The 23839-nt window shown below is 43.9% G+C and overlaps 1 protein-coding gene across 5 annotated transcripts in view; it reads left to right on the top strand.

Moving 5' to 3' along the window:
* Positions 1 to 3639: 3639 nt before the first annotated feature.
* TC2N (tandem C2 domains, nuclear) overlaps positions 3640 to 23839 on the top strand; it is a 34855-nt gene continuing 14655 nt past the window's right edge. The window contains exons 1-4 of one of the 5 annotated variants that reach the window (XM_067295616.1): positions 3640 to 3687; positions 18573 to 18698; positions 19373 to 19606; positions 23231 to 23395. In XM_067295616.1, coding sequence (XP_067151717.1) covers positions 18632 to 18698; positions 19373 to 19606; positions 23231 to 23395 — 466 coding nt within the window. In that variant the 5' untranslated portion in view covers positions 3640 to 3687; positions 18573 to 18631. Of the gene's footprint in view, positions 3688 to 4308; positions 4366 to 9827; positions 9857 to 18572; positions 18699 to 19372; positions 19607 to 23230; positions 23396 to 23839 lie in introns of those variants that run through there. The other 4 variants (XM_067295618.1, XM_067295615.1, XM_067295617.1 and 1 more) reach the window with 4 other exon arrangements.

Here is a 23839-nt window from a genome sequence, read left to right as displayed (position 1 = left end):
ATAACAAGCCAGCAAAACACGTCTCAAATTCACAGTAAATCTAAATGAAATAAAGAGAGATGATCTAATTTGGACAACAAAGTATCTTCATTGAACTGTTACCCTAAGCATCCAAGCAACACTTTCAAAAGATGCCTGACGCTGTGCAATAAAGCTGTTCTTCTAAAGCACTGTGGGAGGAGGCAACTAGCTGCAGTCTCAGATGGGGGACAGAATTACAATGGGTTATGTCAGGAAAGCATGATGTTAAACATACATTTGAAAAAAAGAAAAACACAGAATAATAGTCACAGACTGAATTATAGCAGCTTTATATAATGGACCACACCCAGCATCTGTGGTAGAGGAGGGAAGGTGTCTGTTAAAATCAAAAGCTGTGTTGGGAATGGAAAAAGACAGTCTCCAGCTGACAGTAGGGCAGGGAGAATGAGGAATACAGTTTCATGTTTTTCCCAGCAAAACCTCAAGGGATAAAGATTATTGCTGTAATAACTTTCATGGCTGCAGAAGTTGTTTATAACAAAGGTGTATTAACCACTTATAGACTTTGGCTGAAAAGGACTCTAATATTTTGCTGAAATCTAATTTGCAGAACCCTCTTTCTTCTCTTTCAAAGCTTCTGTGTAACAAAACTTTACTTAGTGGCTACACACAGAGTTTGGCTGTGAAAAGTCCTCTATTGTGTGTTGGACTTGTCCTGATAACGTCCTACTTTTAGGTCCCGACAGCTGAGCTCATCACTTGGCTATTGCAGTATACACTATATTTTAAATCTGATCATAAGCACATCACTTTATGTTACTTTCTGAAACTAAAATATTTCAGACGAATCGGCATTAGAAACTGTCTAACTCTGAAGGACTCTAAGCAAGCTGGGGAAGCTATTTGCAGTGATCAGTTGCTTAGTTGCATTTCATCTTTTTCAAACTAGGTAAGAACTACACCTAAGCAAAAATGTTTTCAACAGATACACACTTTTTTGCTTGAAAGATTTCAGTGACTCTCTACAAACATGATTCGTCCTCTGAACAGCTGGATATTTAAAATTAAGGTTGACATGATCCAGTAAGTGAGCAGAACTGGTAGGATCAGGTTTCTGATGCAGAAGATTACTAGGGAGAATTCAGTCAGTTTCTGCAAAGTTGCAGCCTCCATGAGCATTTCTGGTTACAAACTTGTTTGCTGGCATATTTGCAGAAAGTGAAGAAAAAGAGTCATACATAGTCTATTTGAAAGCTTTCACAGACACAAAGAATTATTCAAAAACATTAGACACAAAGAATTAGTCAAGAACTTTTTTCAGCGTTTACATATGTAGTTATTATTGTTTCACATCTGGATGTTTCCTAAAAGTTTGAGGTCCACGGTGGATAATATGCTCTCCTGTTTGTAGCTACTTACTACAGTCTTCTCTTCTGGCTATTGTTTTTTCACTGTGAAGAATATTGTGAAGTTGTAATTCAATAGCATGAACAGTACCATCAGCAAGTGAAAGCGTGTTGTGCAGAGGTTCAAAACAGATGAGACAGCCCTCGCTGGGGAATATGAGAAGTGCAGTATAGCCGAGAGTCCAGACTAATAAATTCTCCTCCGTTGGCTCTGCGCAGGGCTGCTCAAATGTCCCAGCCCTGCATTTCTGGAACTGAGCGTGCAGTGGTTTGACACAGTCATCCCAAACCAGCCTCGTTTCATAGCTTGGTCTCAGCACCAGGGGTGCCCTGGGTGGAGGCAGCATGAGGAGGCAAGAGCAACTCCAGAGCACTGGGAACTATTAAGGATGAGCGGTTGCAATGATAGTCCTGGGCTGGGCATGGAGGAGAAAGGGGCCAAGAGCAGGTCTCAGTGAGGCAGGGAACATTACCAGGTTTCTCCAGGGAGGTTGAGTTACAGAAAGATTAGAAGACTAGTAGCAACTAGTGCAGAGCATGGGTCACGCCGTATACTGGCAGGAGGCAGGCAAGAACCATATTTGCAGCTGAATGAGAGCTCGAGGCAGCAGAGAACAGAGGTGAACTGGCTGCATTCCTGAGCTTCAGGCTAGATCTGTTTGGGACAAAAATCTTGTAAGGGAGGGAAGGTTTATCTCCTATCCCAGCTAAGAAATTGTAGCTCAGTAACATTCTCCACTGCCACGAAAATCAGGTCAGCCCCATCCCTTACCATGTGCAGCATGTCCAGTCTTCAAGCAGGTGAAAGCAGAATGGAAGGTGGGCTCTAACCATCAAAAAAAGTCAAGGGAATGAGAAAAGAGGCCCCTTAAATTACAGAGGATGGCCTTTCCCATACCTTGAGAAAGAAGGAAGACAATCTTGCAAACTGTTTTTCTCCTATTACTTCCTTGTCAGAAATATCATTTTTATGTCCCTTCCGTAATCAGGGATGTGACCTGCATGCCTGGAGGCTGGCTATTGCCACATCCTGACTCTAGCAGCTGCAGAGCTACTTAGGCAAAACTGGAAATCACTGAAGAGCTTGAAGAAGCCAGGTGCAGACCTATGCTCACGTAACCTGATAGCAACAAGTTGCATACAGGAACTGTATCAGTAGTTAAACCTGCTTTTATGAACAGTGAAAGTAAAGCTGCTCAATCACATAAAGACATGCCTTGAAATGTGTGCTTAATGTACACTTCAAAAGAGCTCAGATAATTTTGGAAGCATGCCAAATTACTTTTATTTCTTTAAAATAGTGACCGTATATAATCACACGAGCCCCATTAGTAGGAATCAGAACTACTCCACTACATGATATCCCAATATCGTGCTATTGGCTCTGAACTGTTAACACAGATTCTTTGCTAGTTCAAAAGTGAGTCTGTGCTTTTGGCAAAGGCTCTATGCGCACAGTGGCTCTGGAGCTTGAAGTAGCTGTGTTACAGTGCATGATGACAAGCATGAAATTCTTAGTTAGCATCAGGTCCATGGTGCTATTAAATCATAGAAAAGCTACGTTCTTGGTGGATGGGGAATCCCCAAAAGGCTGGAATTCAAGAGCAGTCAGGATGAGCCTGCAAAACTTCAGTCACTTATCTGAGTTTTTGAAGCTTTTAGAGTAAGTACAGAATTTCCTTGAGGAAACACTCACTTTTTCCCAGAAATGCAGCCCCACTTCCTGCTTACCTCCCCCCACCCAGGGTATTCAGCACTTCTGGTTCTGGTCCTTGTGAGACACGGCAGGAGGGGAAGCAGGAGAAGAGAAAGGGCCCAGATAAAACAGCCTGGAGCCTCCCAACCCCTGCACTTCCTGAAGGGAAATTTCTGAACCCGAATTTCCTGGGGAAATTTCTGAACCTGTTTGCTGTGCATGAGCTGCAACTTATCCTGCATCCCATGCAGCCTGCAGCAGGGGCTTTTGCTCATGTGTCCATGCAAAGCCTAACTTAACAGGGCTCAGTCCTCCAGGTGGAAACGCTGCTTGCTGTGACACCATAAACATTAATAAATCACTTTTCTCCCTAAAACACAGGCCCGGTCTTGCTTCTGCCGAAGCGAGGAGCAGCACTGGCACCGGCTGCGGCGGGGCAGCGGCCCAGCAGAGCTGCGGGCAGCGCTCACGCGCGCGAACCTGCCCCCGCGGGCGGGTCGGAGCCGCCCGGGAAACTCCCCGCGGCCGCCCGGGACCGGCGAGAGGCGCCGCGGCAGCGCACCTGAGCGCCGCAGCTGCCGGGGCCGCGCCGAAGCCGCGCCGGTGAGGCGGCAGCCGGGCCGGGGGCGCAGGGGCAGCGGGGGCAGGGGCAGCGGGGCCGGGCTGGGGGCTGGGGGCAGCGGGGGCAGGGGCAGCGGGGCCGGGCCGGGGGCGCAGGGGCAGCGGGGCCGGGCCGGGGGTGCAGGGGCAGCGGGTGCAGGGGCAGCGGGGCCGGGCCGGGGGTGCAGGGGCAGCGGGTGCAGAGGCAGCCGGGCCGGGCCGGGGGCGCAGGGGCAGCGGGGGCAGGGGCAGCGGGGCCGGGCCGGGGGCTCAGGGGCAGCGGGGGCAGGGGCAGCGGGGCCGGGCCGGGGGCGCAGGGGCAGCGGGGGCCGGGCCGGGGGCGCAGGGGCAGCGGGGGCAGGGGCAGCGGGGCCGGGCCGGGGGCGCAGGGGCAGCGGGGGCCGGGCCGGGGGCGCAGGGGCAGCGGGGGCCGGGCCGGGGGTGCAGGGGCAGCGGGGCCGGGCCGGGGGTGCAGTGCAGTGGGGCCGGGCCGCACCGCTCCGGCAGCCGCGGGGGAGCGGCGGGGCGGGCGGCGGCGGGCGAGGCCGCCCCCTGGCGGCGGGGCGGGAGCGGCGGGGCGCTGCCCGCCGCGGGGCCGGGCCGGGCGGGAGGAGGAGGAGGCGGCCCGCGGCGAGGCGCCGGGGAGCCCGCGGGGCGGACGCGGGCGAGCGGCCGGCGCAGGTGAGGCGCTGCCGGGGGAGCGGGGCGGGCGTGTCGCGAGGCGGCGGCCGCTCCCTGCCGCCTGGCTCCTCGGGCGGCCGCCGGGCTCGCGTGGGGCCGTGCGGCGGGGGCCGGGGCCGTGCGGCGGGGGCCGGGGCCGGGCCGGGGGCCGGAGCCGGGCCGGGAGCCTTCGAGGCGCCCCGCGCCCCCAAGGAGGGAGGCGGCGGCCGGCGGCCGGGGCCGCGGCAGCCCCGCTGGGCCCCGCGGTGCCTGGTCGGTCCGGCCGCGGTGGGGCCGCCGCTGGGGCGGCGCAGCCGCGGGCCGGGGCGGCGGCCGGGCCCTGCTGCCGGAGAGGCGCTCGGCTGCGGGCGGCCGGCAGCCTCGGGCGCTGCGGCGTCTGCCTCGCTGTTGTCTGGTGGGACATTGACGTGTGCGCTGATATTTCTGCCCCTTGTAAATTGTTGTTTTCTCGCCACGTATATAAGGTTGCTGAGATGCAAAGGTGAATTAATGACCGTCTCTACAAACTCTGATGTGTTTCGCTTGATGCATGGTGATAGTCAGGAATATTCCTGTGTGACAGCGCGTGTTTAAAGTCAAAGTTCTGCAAGGATATGAGCATGCTGGTCTCCTATGTATGGTTGCAAGTAGGCTGGAACTTGACTGAGTAATTCAACTTGCAGAGCGTTAATTGTACAAGGCAGCATTACCGGGCAGTTGGTGTTGCAAGTGATGCTACACATCTGTAATACCTTGCCAGCTCACTACCGTATCGGTGAGGGTTTTGGAGTGGTCTTCCCCTCTCAGTGGCTGGGGTTTCATTTCTTTGTGGCTGCAGTAATGTTAATTTGACTGTGTGCTTCCAAGATTTGGCTTGGGACTGTATTTTTTATTGAATGGTAGACCTTGAGAAATGGAGACAGGTAGAAAAATAGTTACTATATTCAAGTATTACAAAATTGTACCGTCATATAAATTATGTCCAAGATTAAGTTGTATTTAAAATAGTCTCAAACTGGTATTGCTAAAAGAAAATGTTCTTATAAAATCAAAATATTCTGTGTAAATTAACATCTAGGCATTATGATACCAGACAAGAAATAACACAAATAACCAAATTGCCATCTGAAGGAGCACTTCAGGTAGTTAGCGATATGGTTTTGCCAGAACTCAAACAGAAGTTGTGAATATGGTTAGCTAGAGTTTCCCTTCTTTACTAAGTGAAATTGGCATTGGAAAATACGTTATATTTACTGAAGTTATAATCTTCTGTGTGCAAGAGCACTCTTAAAGTCAAAGTAGCAGTTGTGATTATAAGCAGTTTCAAACCATCCTCTTCTAAAGCCAGCCTGTACTTTTTTAATGTTTACCATACTCTTGGGTTTCTAGGTGATTCAGATCTTTCTAGTCAAATAACAGTCTAAAATAAAGATCAGCTTAAATTAAACTGGGCTTGTAACTTCCCTTCAATGTGGAAACATGCCCCATGTTTAATGTGATGCATTTCACTAGTTAGGAATGAAAAGGTGAATACTATGGACATTCTTTTAATTTACACTTCCAGTCAGGGTGGTTGTAGTTGTGTACAGAGAGGACTAGACCTCAATGAAGTAGCCTGGGCTAGAACTGGGGCATCTAAATGGTCCTGTAGGCACCGACTCCTCGGAGCTAGAGCCTCGAAATTCCTGCTCTGTCTCTATTCTGTACAGTCTGTACAGTTTTTTTCCGGTAAAACCCTCAGAATGTGTAAAGATCTGCTGCTTGGTGTGCCTTAGTTCTGGCAATGCTGGTTAGTTGGGTGCCTGAGCTGTCCTGGGATCTACAAGTGAGGTGTTCCTTGACATTTTGCCCTTGGAGAGCTCGGCTGTCTTCAGATTATACCTGCATGATCAGGGCCCATTTAAAACACACGCAGGGGAATACATTGTCGTGTCTGGCTGTCTGTGTCTGTTTCCTTTCCGTCCTTTTCCTTTCCGTCCTTTTCCTTTCCGTCCTTTTCCTTTCCTTTTCTTTCTCCCCCCCCCCCCGCCTTGCTTTTTATTCAACAGGCCATGTCTAGAACTGTCACCCAGATGCGAAGAGCCACGTTCTGAATGTGCATCTTTCGTTTCTCAAGAGAGTGCTGTAGCCGTAAACCTGCATGTTGTTCTGGGCTGGTGGTCTCTGACTCCTTACTTTTGAAACTGTTTCACTTTACTTTCAATACAGAAATACTTATTAGGTGAGCTGTGATCTTAACTCAGTGGTTAGGGCATGAATCCAGGAGTGGGAAAGCTTGAATTTTGGTCCCTTTTCCAGCTGTACATTAAATATTAAAACACATATTTGCAGAACACATGTGGTTGAACCATATTGAATTACAAGAAAAATATATTTATTATTAAAGTGTCACTTGATTCTTGCAAATACATATGAAAATCACACTTACTAAAAACTGCATGCAAAGGACGTGTTGGATCTGTGAATGTCCCATCAGTTCCCCTGCCCCTATCTGCACTTAATTCAGGTGATGGATTGAGGTGATCCCCAGGTGATTAAATCCTTTTTCTTGCTATGCTGTGAAAAGAGTCTGAATGTCGGCAGTGTTGTTCGGTCGGTCACATGTGTGTAGGCTATTAATTTGTTATGGTGGAGGGAAAAGCTGAAATTCCAGTCTCCTCTTTGGTGTCCTCATCATTAGACTCAATCTCGCTTGTTTGTTCTGCCACTTGTGTTTTCTACTGGCTGATTTGCTTTCTGCTCAGCCTTTGTTGATCCTGCGATTAGATGTTTAAGACTCAGGTTTATGTTACTGTTAATCCGCGGTGGTTGTGGGTTGCCTCTGGAAAGGGCAGTCCTGCTCTGGCTCCCCGCGTGCCCTGACCGCACATTCCTGCCCCACCCTTGTGTAGCCAGCCACAGGGGGAGCTGGAAAAATACTTTTTTTTTCTTTTAACGTTTATTTTAGTGGTTTAGTTTTCCATCTAATCCATGAGCTGAGCCAACTCCTCGTGCAGCTGCGTGATTGCTAGATCCAAGGTGAAGGGCTGCTGGCATGGAGAGCAGACCTGCCCCTTCTGGCAGCAGCCGCCCCTTTAAGTGGCCCACAGTGAAGCGTGGCCTGCGACCATCCGCTGCTCTTCCCGCGTGCGTGCGTGGAGCCAGCGTGCCTGAACTGGAAGGGCAAATTCCACTAGGAAGCCAGGTTTTGGCTCACTTAGGCCTACTAAGCCCTTCTGTGAATCTCGCCCACTTTGGTTTATACCGGAAGCACCTGGTGGAGTTTGTTTGTTCGTTTGATGAAAATGTTGTCATTTTCTTCATACTGTGATTTTTTGCAGGATGTGTAGCCAAACCTGTTGTTCCCCTCTTTGGTCTTTTATTTAATTTTTTAATAGAATTGCTCTGTTTACTCTAAATCTCCTGAGATACCTTAAATCTGGTAAATATTATCTCTCTAATCTAAGCAGGACAACACCCAAACTCTGTCAGCAACCAACTTAAGATATCTTCTTTTTAAAGTGAAAGGCAAAACTGATTTTGACTTTAGAAAGAACAGGCTGAATTTGGGTTAAGCTATATTGTCACACTGGTTAGTAATACTATTCAGTCTCCTCAGAAAAACTGATTATGCAGAGAAGAAATCCTATTGATTGCTTTCGGTGGCTGGAATGAATCTTCAGAGGAGCCTCATCTGGGAAGAGATGGAAATCCTGGGTTTGATTTGAACTCATCTGTGTTGTATCATATCTCTTAATCACATTAATACATCAAACTGTGCTGAATTAGTGAGGACACTTCTCTTAACCTTAGTATGAATGTTTATTTGCCTGTCATCACAGCTGAGGTTTACATTATTTCATTGCCAAAGAAGAAAAATTATGTCAGAAATCTGATGCTTATCTTTCCTGTAAATTGTACCCTGGGGACTTTGTTATGAAGTTTTGTTTTTCAGTGATCTAATAGCCACACTTACACTGGAGGAAACAGATAATTAGGCCCCACACTTAGGCCCTTGGTGTTTTAGGGTTTTTCTGGACACTGCAAAGAGCTTTGGGTCTGGCCCTAAGAGCAAGTCCTGGAGCGGCTGCTTTGGCAGTTAAAACCGCGCTGAAGTCCAAGAAAGCAATCCACAAAAACCATGCCCTAGTGACCTCAAAACCTATTAGACACTTAAATTAATTTAGCACCTACGTTTTGGAGTATGAACCCTGCATTTAGACTTGTGTAACGTACCCCATCCTGGGCAAGGGGGTTTGCCATCCTATAAAGATGAGGGTCAGTCAGAACTAGGTTTAAATGTGGTCGAGCTAGCAGTGCTTCTGTGGTTAGTGACGGACTGGCACACAAAGAAATTGTGCTTCCTATTTCTGAGAGATTCTTAAACTTAGAAAGGTCATAGTGTTTTGTATAGAGCTTCTAGGAGACAGCACCACATTCTCAGGAGTTTGAAGTCTGGTTTCATTTCACCCAAAACCTTTTTTCCTTATTTTTACCTTTGGAAAAATGTGATCGTCTGCCTCTTAGGTTGAGAACTCTTTTGCAATCTTCAGTTCAGGTTGTCTGTCTGCTCAGCAGTGATCAGAGTAAGTAATAAATCTTCCTTGACTAAACTTTGATCAAACCCAGAACATCTCCCTGAATCATCCTGGCTTTTGTTCAGTTCAGTGGTATGTTTACTTCAGATCTGCTTTCACCAATGTGTGAAATCATAGGTCAGAATCTCTTGTGCAGAGCGTTGTTTTAAACTCAACAGGATTTTAAAAAAAAAGCCTGTATATTCATGGTGTAGATGTTGTTCACTTCTTTCAGCAAATCTGTCTTGCGGGGGGGGGGGGGGGGGAAGAAGGGAATGATGATTTCCTGCTGCCAGCTTCTCTCCACACCTCCGTCCTCTCAGAGCTGAGCAAAGCCCTGCTGCCTTGCCACATAGTTGTAGCAGCATTTGGCCAGTAGTAATTGGGGTGCCAAATTGGGACGGTTCTGATTTCGCCTGGGTTCCTCCACTGTCTACATAAAATTATTTTAAAATACCTCTTTTATGCACTGACTCTCTGGTTACCATTTACCTATGAACTTGGGCAGTTGCCAGCTACTCCAGCCAGCTCATGTCTCTGAAAAGCATGCTGGGATTGTTAAAGAGGTTGTGAGCCTCTAGTCTGGGTGGATTTAAAGCAAAAAAAAAAAAATCCTCCTGGATTTTTATTCGAATGTGTGTTTAGGCAGCTTCCTGAGCTTAGTATGTGTGCCCTGTAGAGTCATACTCCCAATCTGTTTTGGATTTGAATTAATTAAGGTCTGTTCCCTTTTCCTATTCTTGAGCGATTCATTTAATCTGTTTTCATATATGAGATGTAGTGGAGTCACCTGTGTCCTTTCTTAATCTCATCCATACTTCTTTCACCCTTGATTTATACAATATATGTAATTCCTTCCTCCCCCCAAAATGTTGTAACTGATTGCAGAGTGAGAGAATGAGAAGCAGAACTGCTGAAAAGGAATCTTCTTCCTATGGAAACCCCATAGTTTAAAGGTTTGTTTATTTGTTTGTTTTTAATCCTGAATCAGGATCGTGAAATATAATTTTGCATATAATTATTGATTATAAAAAAAGTACTTTGCCTAAAACAAAACACTAGATTTGTGTACATGCATGTATATACAAAATTCTATTCCATCTTGATTTTTATAAGTCAACAGGGTTCTTTTAAGATAGTATTAATGTCGATGAAACAGTATTTTCTTATGCAGAGCTGTTTGGGTTTTCTTTTTGTCTGGGTTTTTTACAGTATACAGGAGGAGCTATTTTTCATTATCTGTCTGGATATTATATGTGTGTCCATGTGTTGTCTGTGTGGCTTTGTGGTCGCAACAGATGGCTGAGGAGTTCTGGATCCTGTTCAGTGCTCTGTTTCAGTGTTTCACTGAGCTGGTTTTGGAGGGCCGTCTTCTCAAAGCTAGACACTTTTAGCCATGTTAAGGAACCCAAGTGCACAGGCAGATGCTCTTGCCTAAAACCTTCTTGGCTGTCCAGTTGAAAAATGCATCCAGATGTCTCTAGTTCTTTTTGGTATCGGGGTATAGAGGGACAGTTCTATTTTTGTTGTCTCCTGGCATTACCACAAAAAGAGAAAAAATTTGGATTAAAAACCGACACAGTATATATAAAAATAAAGTTCTTAATAGTTCAGTTAGATTATAAAGTAACCATCAGTGATTGTCATGATTTTTCCTAATCTGCTTAGAGCGAAGGACTTATCTTGTGTTGAATTCTTTCCATGTTCTCATCAATAGCCAAGCTCTTTTTACAGAGATTTCAGTCTCTAAGTTTTCTTTTCTGGTGTCCTGACTTCAACTCCTTTTTTGCTGTTTTCCATCCAAGTCCAAACAGTCCAACATAATGGATTGCAGTCCAACATAATGGATTTATTCATTTATATTTACTGCCCCAATACATACCACATTGTACATCCTTGTCCAAGTCAGTACATTTATCTACAGTTCACAGGAACAGTGATGTCAGTACAGTAATTGGATGAATTGGTTACTTGCCTAATGCAGCATTAGGAAGTAATACTATCTCTATCAACTATTACAGCCCAGAGCATAAGGGATTCAGTATATAAAAATTCCAAGTTTTAAGCTTTATCATGGGATAGATTTATAATGTTCTCTTCTTAATTCAAACATAAATCTTGCATGAGGAAAATTGGCTCAGATTTATGAAAATTGTGCTTTTGGCCCTCGTAAATGATATTATTAATCTTCTGCATACTAGGGCAGGCTCGGATTAAGTCTGCATTTAAGGGATGCAGGTGCAAGACTGTAACGCTAAGTAAGAGTCAGGATGTCACTGGGGGCTGTGTCAGAAGAACGACTTCTGATCGTGTGCTCTTGCCAGAGCTTATTCCCCTTCTCCAAGGGGTGCCTGAAAAGCAGAGGCAGTTGTTCCTATAGCATAATAGCTCAAACACACACCTGTTCTGCTTTATTTTTCTTCAGGGAAGTAGGCAATAGCAATTAGTGCTGCTTCGTGACTTACTCTCAGTTTGGTGGTCTGTTCCTGGACTGTGTACGCAGATGCGCTGAAGGGTTTTTGGCCTCCTCCAATTTGGAGCCCTGGGAAGAAGCAGCTGCTGAGCTGAAGGAGACCGTGGCTAGGTTGCACAAGTGCCTTTCCTGTAGGGTTCAGTTCAAGACCTGTGTGAAGGGAGACGTGTATTAGCTCATCTTCTTTAGGGTAGAGAAGGTGGAGGAAGAAGGGAGAGGTGCGATGGGACAGGGCATAGTCTTTCCCCGTCGCACATAGGAAGCTGTAGCTGTTCAGGCAGAGCTTCTGCAGTGGGTCACTTGCATCTAAACCTTCTATGCACAAGAATGTGCAAATTGGCTCATGGGATCGTAGTAAACTTCTGTTATGACAATAGCTCAGCTAAGAACTGACTTTTGAGCTGGTTTCTCTGCCTCAGGAGAAGCCTGCTAAAGGTGGAAAAAAACCCAAACGAGTAATATTTTTGTATCATAGTTGCATCCTGACCACTAGTGATAAAGTGCTGAGCACTCTTGCTGATTACAAATATTTTAAGCTTTATGTGCAACTGTTATCTCTAGGAGGCAAAACAGCAAATAGTGTCCTACCTGAATGCTACAGCAGTCTTCAGAGGGCCTGAGCAGGAGCTCTCTGTAGTTTCAGATCCTCCATCTCATCTCCACTTGCTCATAGGCCTGTTGGGAGTATAAAGACGGCAGTGGACCAGAAACAGAGTTTGGGATCTCAATACAGCGCTGTGGGAATGAGAGCAATCTTGCTCTTGTGAGCTTTAATTAAATATATTCCAATCTTATTCTGTGTAATGGTTGATCCTGAGGTGCATAGTGCAATTGTAGTATCAGCTTGAAAAAGAGCTATCAGAGAAGTGGGCTGATGTTTTGAGAACTATAATACAGATCTGAATCTATCTGTTGAACTGGAAATAGGGCTAAGATATTAACAGTGAAGATGATTACTTATTAGAATATTGTATGAAATAGTTGTGGTAGGTTCACTACTTCTCTGGTTTTTATATAAAAATTGAGTGTCTTCCTGCTTAAGCTGCTATGTTGTAATGCCAGGGTAGCTGGATGAAATGTTAGTAATTTAGGAGGTCAGAACAGGGGAACATAATTGTCCTCCTGGTCTTGAAAAGTAAGCTTCTATTTTAGAAAAGTGTAACTAAATAAGAGGAATTTGCAGGAAAGGACCATGCTAGCTCTGCCCCATGGTCCGTTTAATTCTCTGTCCTGTTTCTGAGAACAGCTAGAGGAAAGCGTAAAGCTTCCCCCTGCCCATGGGCTGTTAAGTCATAATTTGCCAAAGTGGGAAGGTTTTTCCTGTGCCAAAACAGTTAGTGGTTTGCTTGCATCATGGAGCGTGACACTTTTCCTAGCAACTTTTAACCATCTATTTCTGTTACCAGATTTAATTGTATAACTATTTACAACAAGCTGCTAGGCTCTTTGCCCCAGGAAGGCTGTGCCACAGTCCTTCGTAGAATCCGTGTCATCTAAATTAGCTTACTGATGCACAGTCTTTTTCTGTTTTAAATGTGTAATTACAATTTTTGTTCTGCATTTATTTGCTGCATTATGAGAGTTTTCCATCTCTTTATGACGTTTCTGCTGAACTGTCTGTAAGATGTGTCTCACGTGAAAGTCTTTCTGCACGCGTCTTTCAAAGCCTCTCTGTCCCGTGCGGATGTTACAAATCAGTTAGGCCTGCCTATAATGCCAAAACTCAGGACTTTTAAATTGCATACATTATGTCTTTGGCAAACATATGCCTGTGCACGGCACTGTGTGTGTGTGTGTGTGCATGTGCTGTCCTTGCTGATACAGTAGCAAAGTACCTGGAGGCAACTTTCTCAGAATCATTTAACCTATTTTAGTAGCGTTCACTGATTTCTGGATGCAGTAATCACAAGCTGTCCCTCCTCAAATGAAGAGCTCCTAGATGCTCTCCCCCAGAAACCAAACCGCTACACAGCTGCCTGTGCAAGCTTCCCCTTTTGCAGCATCTGTGTCACTGAAAGGAGCCCTCCAACCTGTGCTTTTGGAGACCTGTCGCGTTATTGCGGTGCTCTTTGAAAGACTTGCATGGTTGGAATTGAATGCATCTCCTGGGGCTGAACCTCCGAAAGGCAAAGAGGTAGTGGAAAAGTGCTGTTTGGCTGAGGCGTGAGCTGACAAGCCTGTGCTGGCCCTCTCCGCGGCGCAGATCCTTAGCTGCTGCAAATTGTCACAGCTCCACTGGGGCTAGTGGAGCTGTAGACACTTGCATCATGGAAGGGTCTGTCCCAAATGCTCCATAAGAACTGATCGTCCCTGTTTCAGGATATTTTCTTTTACACCTCTTGCTTAGTGAGTACTGGCTGCAACTAGAAACTTTGCTGTGGTGTTTCTGGAACACAGATCTGAGAAAGTGTTTTATATATTTATGGCTGGAAATAAATCTCCTAATGATTTTTGGTGGCTTTTTGAAACATCTGGCTTAGCCAGTTTTCCCAGTTTGAGATCAGATGCTTCACCTTTGTTTCTATTACGTAGTATTAAATGTGTTACTCGATCATCTCCTGTGGAACAGTGCTATGACTAAATGTGGTAAAATACATCAGCAGTCTACCAGTTTGTTGCGAAACGCATCCTTTCATCATAAGGCAGTAAAGACCTGACATTTCTATTGAGACTGTGCAGCTTTTAATATTTAGTATTACACTCATTCGTTTTCTGTCATGTTCTTTTTATTTAATGGGTTGTTGAAAATATTTGCTTTCTTCTCCAAACATCTCGGTCTTGTAATCATTCTGGAAGCATCTGGAACTAAAGTCTTCGATACTGTGTTTATCTGACTTTCACGCATTCAAAAAGTCTATCAGAGAAATCTGGAAATCGTTAAGATAATTATGTTCTCCATCTAAATACATTAAAATAGTAGTGAGACTAATTCCCTGGACTCTATGCGTGTTTGTGGTTGGTTTTTAAACTTTCTTCTTTGATGTTGTTTCCATGATGTTCTAATAACATTGGCTTTCCTTCTGCATTAGTGTCGAAGGACTATTGCTGAGTTACATTTGGTTATCTTATTGCGGGTTGATGTTGGGAAGAGGAAAGCAATGAAAAAGCTTGCTGAAATTGATGAAGAACACCAAGAAAGAGAGAGAATTTGAACGAGGGAGTGCTGAGATCTGGGCTCAGTGCCCTCTTCTGCTGCAGGTCTTCTGTGCAAGTGACTGGATTTCTCTGCCTCAGTCTTTTGTCTGAAAATTGGGAAGAATCCTCCGCTCAGGAGGAGGTTAACTCCGGTCCTTTTCCCAGTCTAGTATCTCCAAAATGGAGTATGTTTTTGATTGTGTGTGTGTGCATATTGCCTAACAAAAACTTAGCTCAAAACTTGGAGGTGGCATATAGGAGTCCTAACTCGTTAACATGGATGGCATTGCCAGGAGGTCAGTACCTCTTTGAAATTTGGTGGTGTACCTGAGAAATGTCCGTACCAGTTCAGATTTATTCAGTAAACTTATTCCCAGGCATGTAAGTGCGACTGTTTAACAACCGTTAAACGATATACTGAAGATTTTGGGGTAGCCAACGTGAGCCGAAGGTTCTGGCATATAGGCGAAGTTTCACCTTTGATAGAAGTGTCACCTTCTGTCAAGATCATGAAGTACTTGCTTAGTCTTCTATGAGACTTTTTTTTTATGCCCCCCCCACCCCATTAAAGGAATATACAACAGAGCTCACTAAATTTCTCTCTGCCCCACGCAGTAAAGACAAAACTTTTGCTTGCAATGAAAGTTGCACGGCTAACCACAGGTAACGTAGAAAATATCAGTATTATGAAAGAAATTAACTGGGTGCCAAGCCATCTAATTTACTGCCAGGATTGCTCTTCTGAAGTAAAGCCCAAATATGTATATCTATATAGCTTAATTAAGTAAACAACTTTAAAATATGACTTAAAGCATCCACATTGTGATTTCATGAAAAAAGCAGGGTGCTCTAAAAAGCATGAGGGAGGACTGCATTTCGGTGATCTGTCCCTCAGCAAATACTGTCATTTTTTCCTAATGTGTTTAGGAACAAAAGTGAAAATTTTGCCACTGGCTTTGACACCATTATGTTTTTAAGCACAAAACCAAGTGTAAACATCAATCTTGGAATTTTCTTTTCAGAAGTATCTTGTTTAAGTCCAAAGTGAACTGGAAACTCTAAAGTACTTTGCCATTTGCTACTGATATTGCCTTGCTACTGATATTACCAGGACTGTAAAACAGTAATATGTAGATAGCAATATCATAATGTACTCTTCAGTACAATCGGCAGTGATGAATTGCTTTTATATTTGCCTGCAAGTAGAAAGAAATGTGTGGATGCTTCCACATCGTTAAATGAAAACAGAAGCTAATGGTCAAAGAATATCACAGGATACTTGGTCTTACTGTAAAAAAAAAAAAAAAAAGTTTGTTTTTTTTATTACAGAAGTATAAAAGATGTAGAATTCCATTCTTACTGCTAAATCCTCAATATCAGTGTGTAGCCCGTCTTTCAAAGCAAGGCACTCAACCCAGTGACAGAAAGGCAACGGCTTGTGACAGATGATTTGCATTTGTTTACTCACTCACATGAACGATTCCAGCTAAACAATTCCAGGGAAAGAAGTTATTTCCATGAACTGAATTTTCTCTGATGCAGAAAAACTGTGCTTTTTTTTCCCCATTTATGTAACTAGAAAATTGGGCCATCACTCAAGTTTCTGTTTCTTCACCACCAGTAGTGAATAAATTCAACCTTGACATTTTGAGATAAAAGAGTGTTTTGCCTGAGCAAACTGCCACTGAGGCTTAGCTATCGTTGTTGCAAAGCTTAGAGCAGATGAAACAGCTGTTACAGCCCAGTTTAAATATGATGAACAAGAGTAAAGCATATTAACTCCAGCTGTGTACTGATAACAGCTGGGAAGGAAAATCACTGCATGGGAGCCTTAAAGTAAACTTTGAATTCTAGCGTGGTTCACCAAGGTGAGTGTCCTGGAGGGAGGAGCAGTGCTGAAAGCTTGATTCATAGAGGATTCGTGGAAAATCCCATGAGAAGCTCTTGTGCATCTCTTTGTGCTTCTGTAAAGATATAGTGGGTTCTGTTGGTGGCGGTGGTATCACCTCTGTAGTTTTTCAGTACAAATCTTGTATCAGACTTAAGTTCATATGGCAATTTTGAGAACAGGGACAGTAGTGTGAGTAGAGTAATGGTGTCCCTTTTTAAGTAGGATTTTGAGCACCTGTTCTGCCTGGTTATAGACTACACTGTAATCTCTTGAATAGCATTCTGCTCTTGCAGAATAACATGTACCAGTGTTCAGGCTACTTATGAATTTTTTTATGTTCAGGTCACTGCATTTTGTTCATTTTGGTCTACTGAGCACAAAGAGCAGTATAAAATCAGAGGAAGTGATTAATGTCACTTAGTAGTAAAAATAGCAAAAGTTCTTCAGAGAAAATTGCATTAAACGAAAAAATTCCTTGAGTCCTTGTTGCAGTAGGATGATGGTTCACTTTAGCTGTTTGATAGGTTTAGGACTAATGGGAATATATTTTAAGAATTTCCTTCTAATTGGTACTCTACGGTAGCTTGTAATTAAGAATAATTCTGGAACAGTTATGTAGTTGTAGTAATAGATCTTCATTATATATCACACTTGCATTTTAAAGTTGATAAGGTAATTCAAAGCCTTCTAAATGAAGCCCTGTGCTCTCAATGACCTTGCAAAACCCATAACTTAAAATATAAATAGCAATGCTGAGCCACTGTAGAGTGCGAAAGAGGGAGTCAGGGAATATATGCTGTGCTGGGCCATTACTTGTAAAGTGCCACATCTATTGATACCTTTCTTTCAGATGCACCCTCCCCGTGGAAGTAAGTAATGTTAACAACAGAAAGTTTTCGAAGTTAGGTGAAGCTTTCATAGCTTAACGTCGCCACTTGGCACCCATCAAATTTTTGATTTTGCAGTGTAATGAAAGACAAGTTTTTGGTTGATGCTTTGGCAATTAATGTTATAACAACATTCGTGTGGTTCCCTAGCTGTCCCTGAACACACATACAAACAAAACGCCTGCCCCACCACAGTGCAGATGCGAATAGCTTCTATGCTGGAGCACGAGAACTTTCGGCAGTTTCCTGTGATTGAGATAATTGAGCAAACGTCTGTTTTTGTGTAACTGTCATCTTCTCCGTGTGTTATCCCCGTTTCTCCCACTTGTTGTCTCTCCCATCCCTTCAGCTTATTTTCATGTTCTGTTTGGTGTCTTCTTGTGACCTCTGTGGAGTTGGAGTCATATCTTAGGTATGTTCTGTAAAGAACCTTGTGTACTTTAGGTACATGTAAAAGGACTAGACTTAGCTGAAATGTTGGACAGGAGGCAACACAGCTGTGTGTGTCCCTCTGAAAAGAGAACATAAGCATATGAATAGAGACATTTAAATCAGGCCAGTTAGGATTTTCATAAAGTCCTTTTAATGTTAACCAGCTGTTACAGACTTGTTCTCATTCTTTAAGAGATTGCTTGCCTCTTATTTTGCTGGAAGTCGGTGCTCTCTCTTTCTAGATGCGTAGTAGACAATTATGTAATAAAACGGGTCCTCAATTTCATGTGTATACAATTACAAGAGAGCAGTAGTTCCTCAAAGAAGGCGATGTTGGCCTTGTTCATAAAGAGTGTTTTCACATGTAAAATACAGAGTATATTGAGTAAAACATGTAAAGGCATATGTATGTGAAAACATTACATGAATAAAAGAGAATAGGAAAAACATGAGCAAGGGAAATGGAATAAAAAACACATCTTGCAAATGACTTGACAAGACCACATCAAAACAAATCTAATGCTGAGTAAACTCCAAAGCCCAGTGGCACATACAAATATGAGGTGAGTTTCAGTGTTCTTGAAAGGATCTGTTTGAGTGGATCACTGAAAGTATTGGGATGCTGTATGTTATAAAAGCACAGGAAAGGAGAAAACCATTTTATATAAAAATAATTTATCTCGGTAAGAGAAATCTGATGGGTCTGATCCTTCTATGGCTGAAGTGAACGGTAACTCTCTCAGTGACCCAGAGACCGAGTCCAACAAGCAGCTGCAGAATTAAATAACTAATAATTTTGCATTTTAATTTCAGTTGCTTCCATCTTATGCAGTTTGTTTGGCTGTGATTTTCAGAGTTGATAGCGGCGCTGGATCTTTGATTGTGGTTTCTTCTGAAATGCAACACAGAAACAATGGCAAAAGAATATCTAAAGAACTGCTGTAAATGGTGCTTCTACGTGGAAAAAGAAAAAAATGATCGTGAGTTCCAACATAGTAATCACATTGACTAAGAGTTCTGCTATTCCAGCTTCATTAACAATGAGATTCCCATTAATAAAATTGCTATGTCACCCCTGATAAACTCACATTCTTTTACAACATCCAAAATTCTTTCTGTACCTCCACTTGGAGATTGAACACATGCTTGTTAGTGTTATGAATTGGAATTGGAACTGAAAAATAACACTTGTCTGAAGTCTGCTCCTTGCAGCCTGGAATGCTGTCCAAAAAAGCCAACTCTTTTACCCAAGGTCATATAAAGGTCCTGTATTTTTCAAATGCTCTAAAAGAGAACTCCCCCCCCCCCCCCCCCCCCCCCCGTGGATTTGCTGTCAGGATTTTCTTCTGGTATGTTAGTTGTTTGCACAACTGTTCTATGATACAAATGTACAGGGTACCTCTTGTAAAAAATGATTTAAGAGCAAGGTAACTATAAATACTAGCTTCTGCACCAAAGAGTTTGTATCAGTACAGGTGCCATGAGGATGAATATCTTTTCCAGGTGTTAGTCCTGACTGCTAGTAAAACTGAATACTAGCAGCAGTAAGTAATGTATCAAGCACAGATCCTATTAAACAATAGAGATCTGTTCATAGTATTGTTCAAAACTTAATGCACATGTGGACTCTGTTTTTCTTGCTCTTTATTTTTAGCAGTTTCCATGGTGCAGGAATCTGAAGTGGTAGCCACAAGCAGACCAGCTATTGTGGAGAAACCTCCAATGTCTTCTGTGTCAGTGAAGCGTCAAGTTGGCTGTTCAGAGGATTATCTGCTTTCTAAACTGCCTCAGGATGGTCAGGAGGTACCATTTGTGGTCCCTCCATTCAAACTAGCTTACGTACAGCCGAAGAACCTAGCTAGTGTCTCGCATGCTGGGGGGATTCAAGGTGAGATATAAACAGTATTGCTGAAATGGTGTGCAGGTCTGTAGGGAAAATCTGACTAAAAATGCTGGTACTTCATTAGGCAGATTAACCAGTGTCGTTGTCTAATCAAAGCCTGAGTGAAGGCTTTATTTTCTTGGAAAAAAATCTTTTTTTGCCATTATAACACAATGATGTCTTCCCCTATTTTTTATGTTTACTGTATATACTACTCAGCTGCCAGAAGCCGGAGGAGATTTCTTTTTTTAGTCTGTCATAGGACTCAGAAATAGTTGTTTAGCTTCTGCTGTTCCTTGAAATATCAAAGTTGTCCAGTGTTCCTACTACAAACATATGTTTGTAGAACTTGCTAGAAGCCTGGCTTTGTGGCTTTACTCTCTGGACATCCAAAGAACTTTTGGGAAAGATACCATCCCACTGTGAATCTCTCTGATCTTGCATGAATAAAACTGGTAGCAAGGTTGCACACCACCACTTGTACTCAAAGTAATGGCACTCGAAGGAACCAAAAGTTCTACTAAAGAGAATTTGTTGGAGGCAAGGAAAGACCTAACACTTCCCCAGCATCCAGACCACTCAAGTAAAGAATGAGGGTGGTCTGGCTTTCATATTTAATGTACTGATACATTTTAACATACTAACACATCTTCCTTTTCCTATTTCCAGCCAATAGGTAGCATGTGCTAGTATTCAGAGGACATTTTTCTTTTTTTCTGCTATTTCCTGCTCTCCTTGTTATGCTTGAGGAGGCCAAGGGTCACAGATCTCACTGGAATAAGAGTGGCACATGATGCTATGGTACTTTGCTTCACAACAGCCTTGTGCTTCATACCACATCAGCTAGTCCCATGCACAGACTGCCCAAATGACGCACATCCAGTTTAGGCAAAGTGGTATTTTAAAAAATAGAAGTCTGGCCCAGCAGCATGAGTTTTTCAGGGCCTAGATTATTGCTAGGCTCTTGGTCCTATCAGGAGATGCCTGGAGTTACCTAATGGAAAATTTAGGCCCAAGGTGTATGTGAACTGTTGCTTTCTCTGGAGTTGCTTGCCTCAAGGACATGATAAGCTGATAACATGTTTTTAGTCCCATGTGATTAGATCTCTTTTTTGAGGATGGAAACCTTAACAACTGAAGAAAGTCAGCTGCAGATTGCATAATAACTAATGCAGTGCTACCAAACCTTCTTGTGTGTGTGTGGTTTTACTCCCATCCTTCTTTTCCCCCCTGCCCCAGATCCCTGCTGTTGCTTCTTTTCTCCCCCTCCCCTCCTGTTACTGCAACTTCCTCCTTGCCCTCACCCACTCCAAGAGCCAAACAGGTCAGCCTGGCAGAGCTTGCTGGCATAGATGGGCCCTTTCTGTGCCCGGTCTCTTCGGCAGACTTTGTTTGTGATGCCCACCTCGTAAGTTGTGAACAGGCAGCTAGTAGTCGGAGGTAGGAAGTATGAGGCAGTCGTCGTCACTGAGCTCCTTCGGGTTCCCTGCTTCCCAGCAGACAGCCAGGAGCAGCGAGACTGATGTGTGGGGCTGTTCTCTGCCTCCCACCTAGCAGAGCCAGGCTGCTGTGCAGAGGATTGGTTGATACATACTTTTTTCAGTAACTAGTCAACGTAAGAGCAGTTGGAGGAGCTGTGGGAATCCAGGACATGTTCCTGGATAATCCCATTTCTCACTGAGCCTGGGTTCAGGCTCTGGTCTTGCTTCATCCTACCTCATCCTCAAGATACACAGATATAGATAACTCCATCAAGGACTCCAAGGCACCTGGGTTCTTCAGGAGGAAGGGCGAAGAAACATATGTGTAACTTTGAGATGGATGTTTTCTTTGTTCCTGCCATTCTGCATAATCTTATGACTTCTAAAGCAGCGATTTTCTTCATTGGGAATCCTGCTTCATTATCATTTCTGGAGGATGTAGTGAACAGAGTGGCCCTTGTTAGGCTGTATAATGCTGGTAGGTCTTCTGGCCAGATGAACTGGCTCTTCATAATTGTCTCTCTTAAATGAACATTTTCAGTGTTCCTCTTAAGTAAGCAGCTTTCATTTCTTTTTTTAAAAATATGTATTTATATTGGCAAGTGCAGCTTTTTAAGCCTCATTAAAGTTGTGTTTAAAATGCAAAGTTTACTTTTTAGGGAGATTTACTAAATACAGAAAAATGTGCTGTCATTCCTTCTTCACTGTACTGTGATATTTGCCAAAGCACTAGTGCATTCAAGAAACCCATTTAGATTATTTGCTGCTTAGACCATTGGTAAATATCTGTAGAAGTCAAAGTTCTACTCTTAGTTCCACTCCATTTTCTGTGGTGTCTGTCCATTTTCCTTTCTTGAAACAGGACATGCTCAGTTGTTAGCTCTTGGCATCCCTTCTGAAAGTAATTAAGTTCTGGCAGCCTTTCTCTTCAAGACTCACTGCAGTGTCTCACGTTCTCACAGAAGCAGCCTAGCAGGAAGAAGTGCACTCCTGGTCTGGAAGCAGCCTGTGGACTTCTCTGTCGTCTGTTGTGTAGCGGTCCTTTAAGACCTCGCTTCTAGCGTTCATCCTAATTTGAGTTCTGCTCTAGTGTATTATACTTGAATGCATACTTTATCATCTGTTATGTTACATCTCACTGTTTTAGGTATTCTTTTTTTACTTAATCTACTATCATCTGGAGGAAAGGATGTTATAATAATACAGTTTCCTTCTTACGGTGCAACACGCTTGCAGATCTGAAGGCATTTTATAATGGGCTAAAGAACTGTTTCACAAATAGCCTGAAGTCCAGGGAGGTGAAGTGACTCCAACCAGGAAGCGAATGTCAGACCTTGGAGTAGAGTCCAGGTCACCCCATCCCCAGTCTCGTCTCTACTTTTATACATGGCTTATTTTTGTTCCAGACAGACGAAATGAAGCACTACAGCAGTGTGCTTTACTGTTCTGCTGCTCACTCATATTTTGTCTGAAATCATTACAAATAAAGGAAAGAAAAGTAGGGCAGCTGTGCTGTAATGGACTGAATACACAGCTGGGATTCAAGCATTCTCAAGTCTGTCTAGTCGTGCCTCAGCCAACAATTCAAGTGATCTTGGACCAGTTATTTTACCACTGACAGGCTTCCTGTGGAAACTGGATGACAAGGGGGCTGTAGTCACGAGTTGCATTATCTTTCTGTGTAAGACTCTCCTGAAGTTTGGGGAGTCCATTAGCCAAGTGGGGATGCCCCAGTGGTATGTAGCCAAATGAAGTCAGAGGTTGTCTATACACATGGCCCTACCTCTCCAGTGAGTACCTATCTTGTTCGCTGTCTTTGGAGCCTTCTGTATTTTAACTGGTTGAGCATTTATTGTGGAACTCCAAGGGAGGGTGTGCATAGCTTTTTATGGACAATTTTATTCCAGTCTTTCCTAGCACACTGTTGAAATCTGACCTAACGTGTGTGTGTGTGTGTGTGTGTGTGTGTGTGTAGGGGTTTTGGAGAGGAGGGTTTGGGGATTGGGGGGGGGGGGGGGTCCTTTTCTTGAAGCAGATAATAATGGAATGCTTTGTTCTTTGCCCTAAAGGCACACTGCCTGTCTTATGAAGCCAGGCAGTATTTTTTTGTCTTGAACTCTTGTGCTTGATGTTTACTTGTGCTTCACAGAATCTGCCAGAGCTTCATTTGGTGACCGAAAAGCAGAACTTTGCAGCACGTACCAGTGGCCCCACTATGATGTGTACAACCCGTTCTTTTTGGAGCGCCATGTTTCGCCAGATCTTGTTAGGCGCTTCCAGGAAAAATCAGATAATAGGAAATTATATGGATCAGGTGAGAAGAACAGTACCCTTCCTTTCCTGTCTTCCTCCCTTTCCCAAGATTTATAGGTAAGAGAGAAAGGCCATTAGATTACGGAAGACATGTTTGATTACAACAGTTCTCAAACTGGTCTGTAGACTACAGACACTTTCTGATTTGTTGGGGTTGCTGAAATGATCTGTGGAGCTGGCTCCAGCTGTGCTGTTGCTTTCTGTCTTTTGGGGCTTAATGTTGCATCACAACAAGATGGACAAATGGGCAAAGCAAGGTAGTGCAGCTGCCTCCCATCACCAGAACAGGAATTTTCTCTGCAACCAGATGCCATCTGCTGTGCTGGAGATCGCAGCTATCAGTAGTAGGACTATTTGAGGGTGAATGAACAAGGAAGTGGGGCAGTATGTTCAATGGAGGAATGGCTGAGGAGCATATATACAGAGAGAACAACAAGCACCAAAA

This window comes from Apteryx mantelli, chromosome 4 (genome assembly GCF_036417845.1).
Source record: "Apteryx mantelli isolate bAptMan1 chromosome 4, bAptMan1.hap1, whole genome shotgun sequence".
Lineage (NCBI taxonomy): Eukaryota > Metazoa > Chordata > Aves > Apterygiformes > Apterygidae > Apteryx > Apteryx mantelli.
This window is presented reverse-complemented; position numbering and strand designations above follow the sequence as displayed.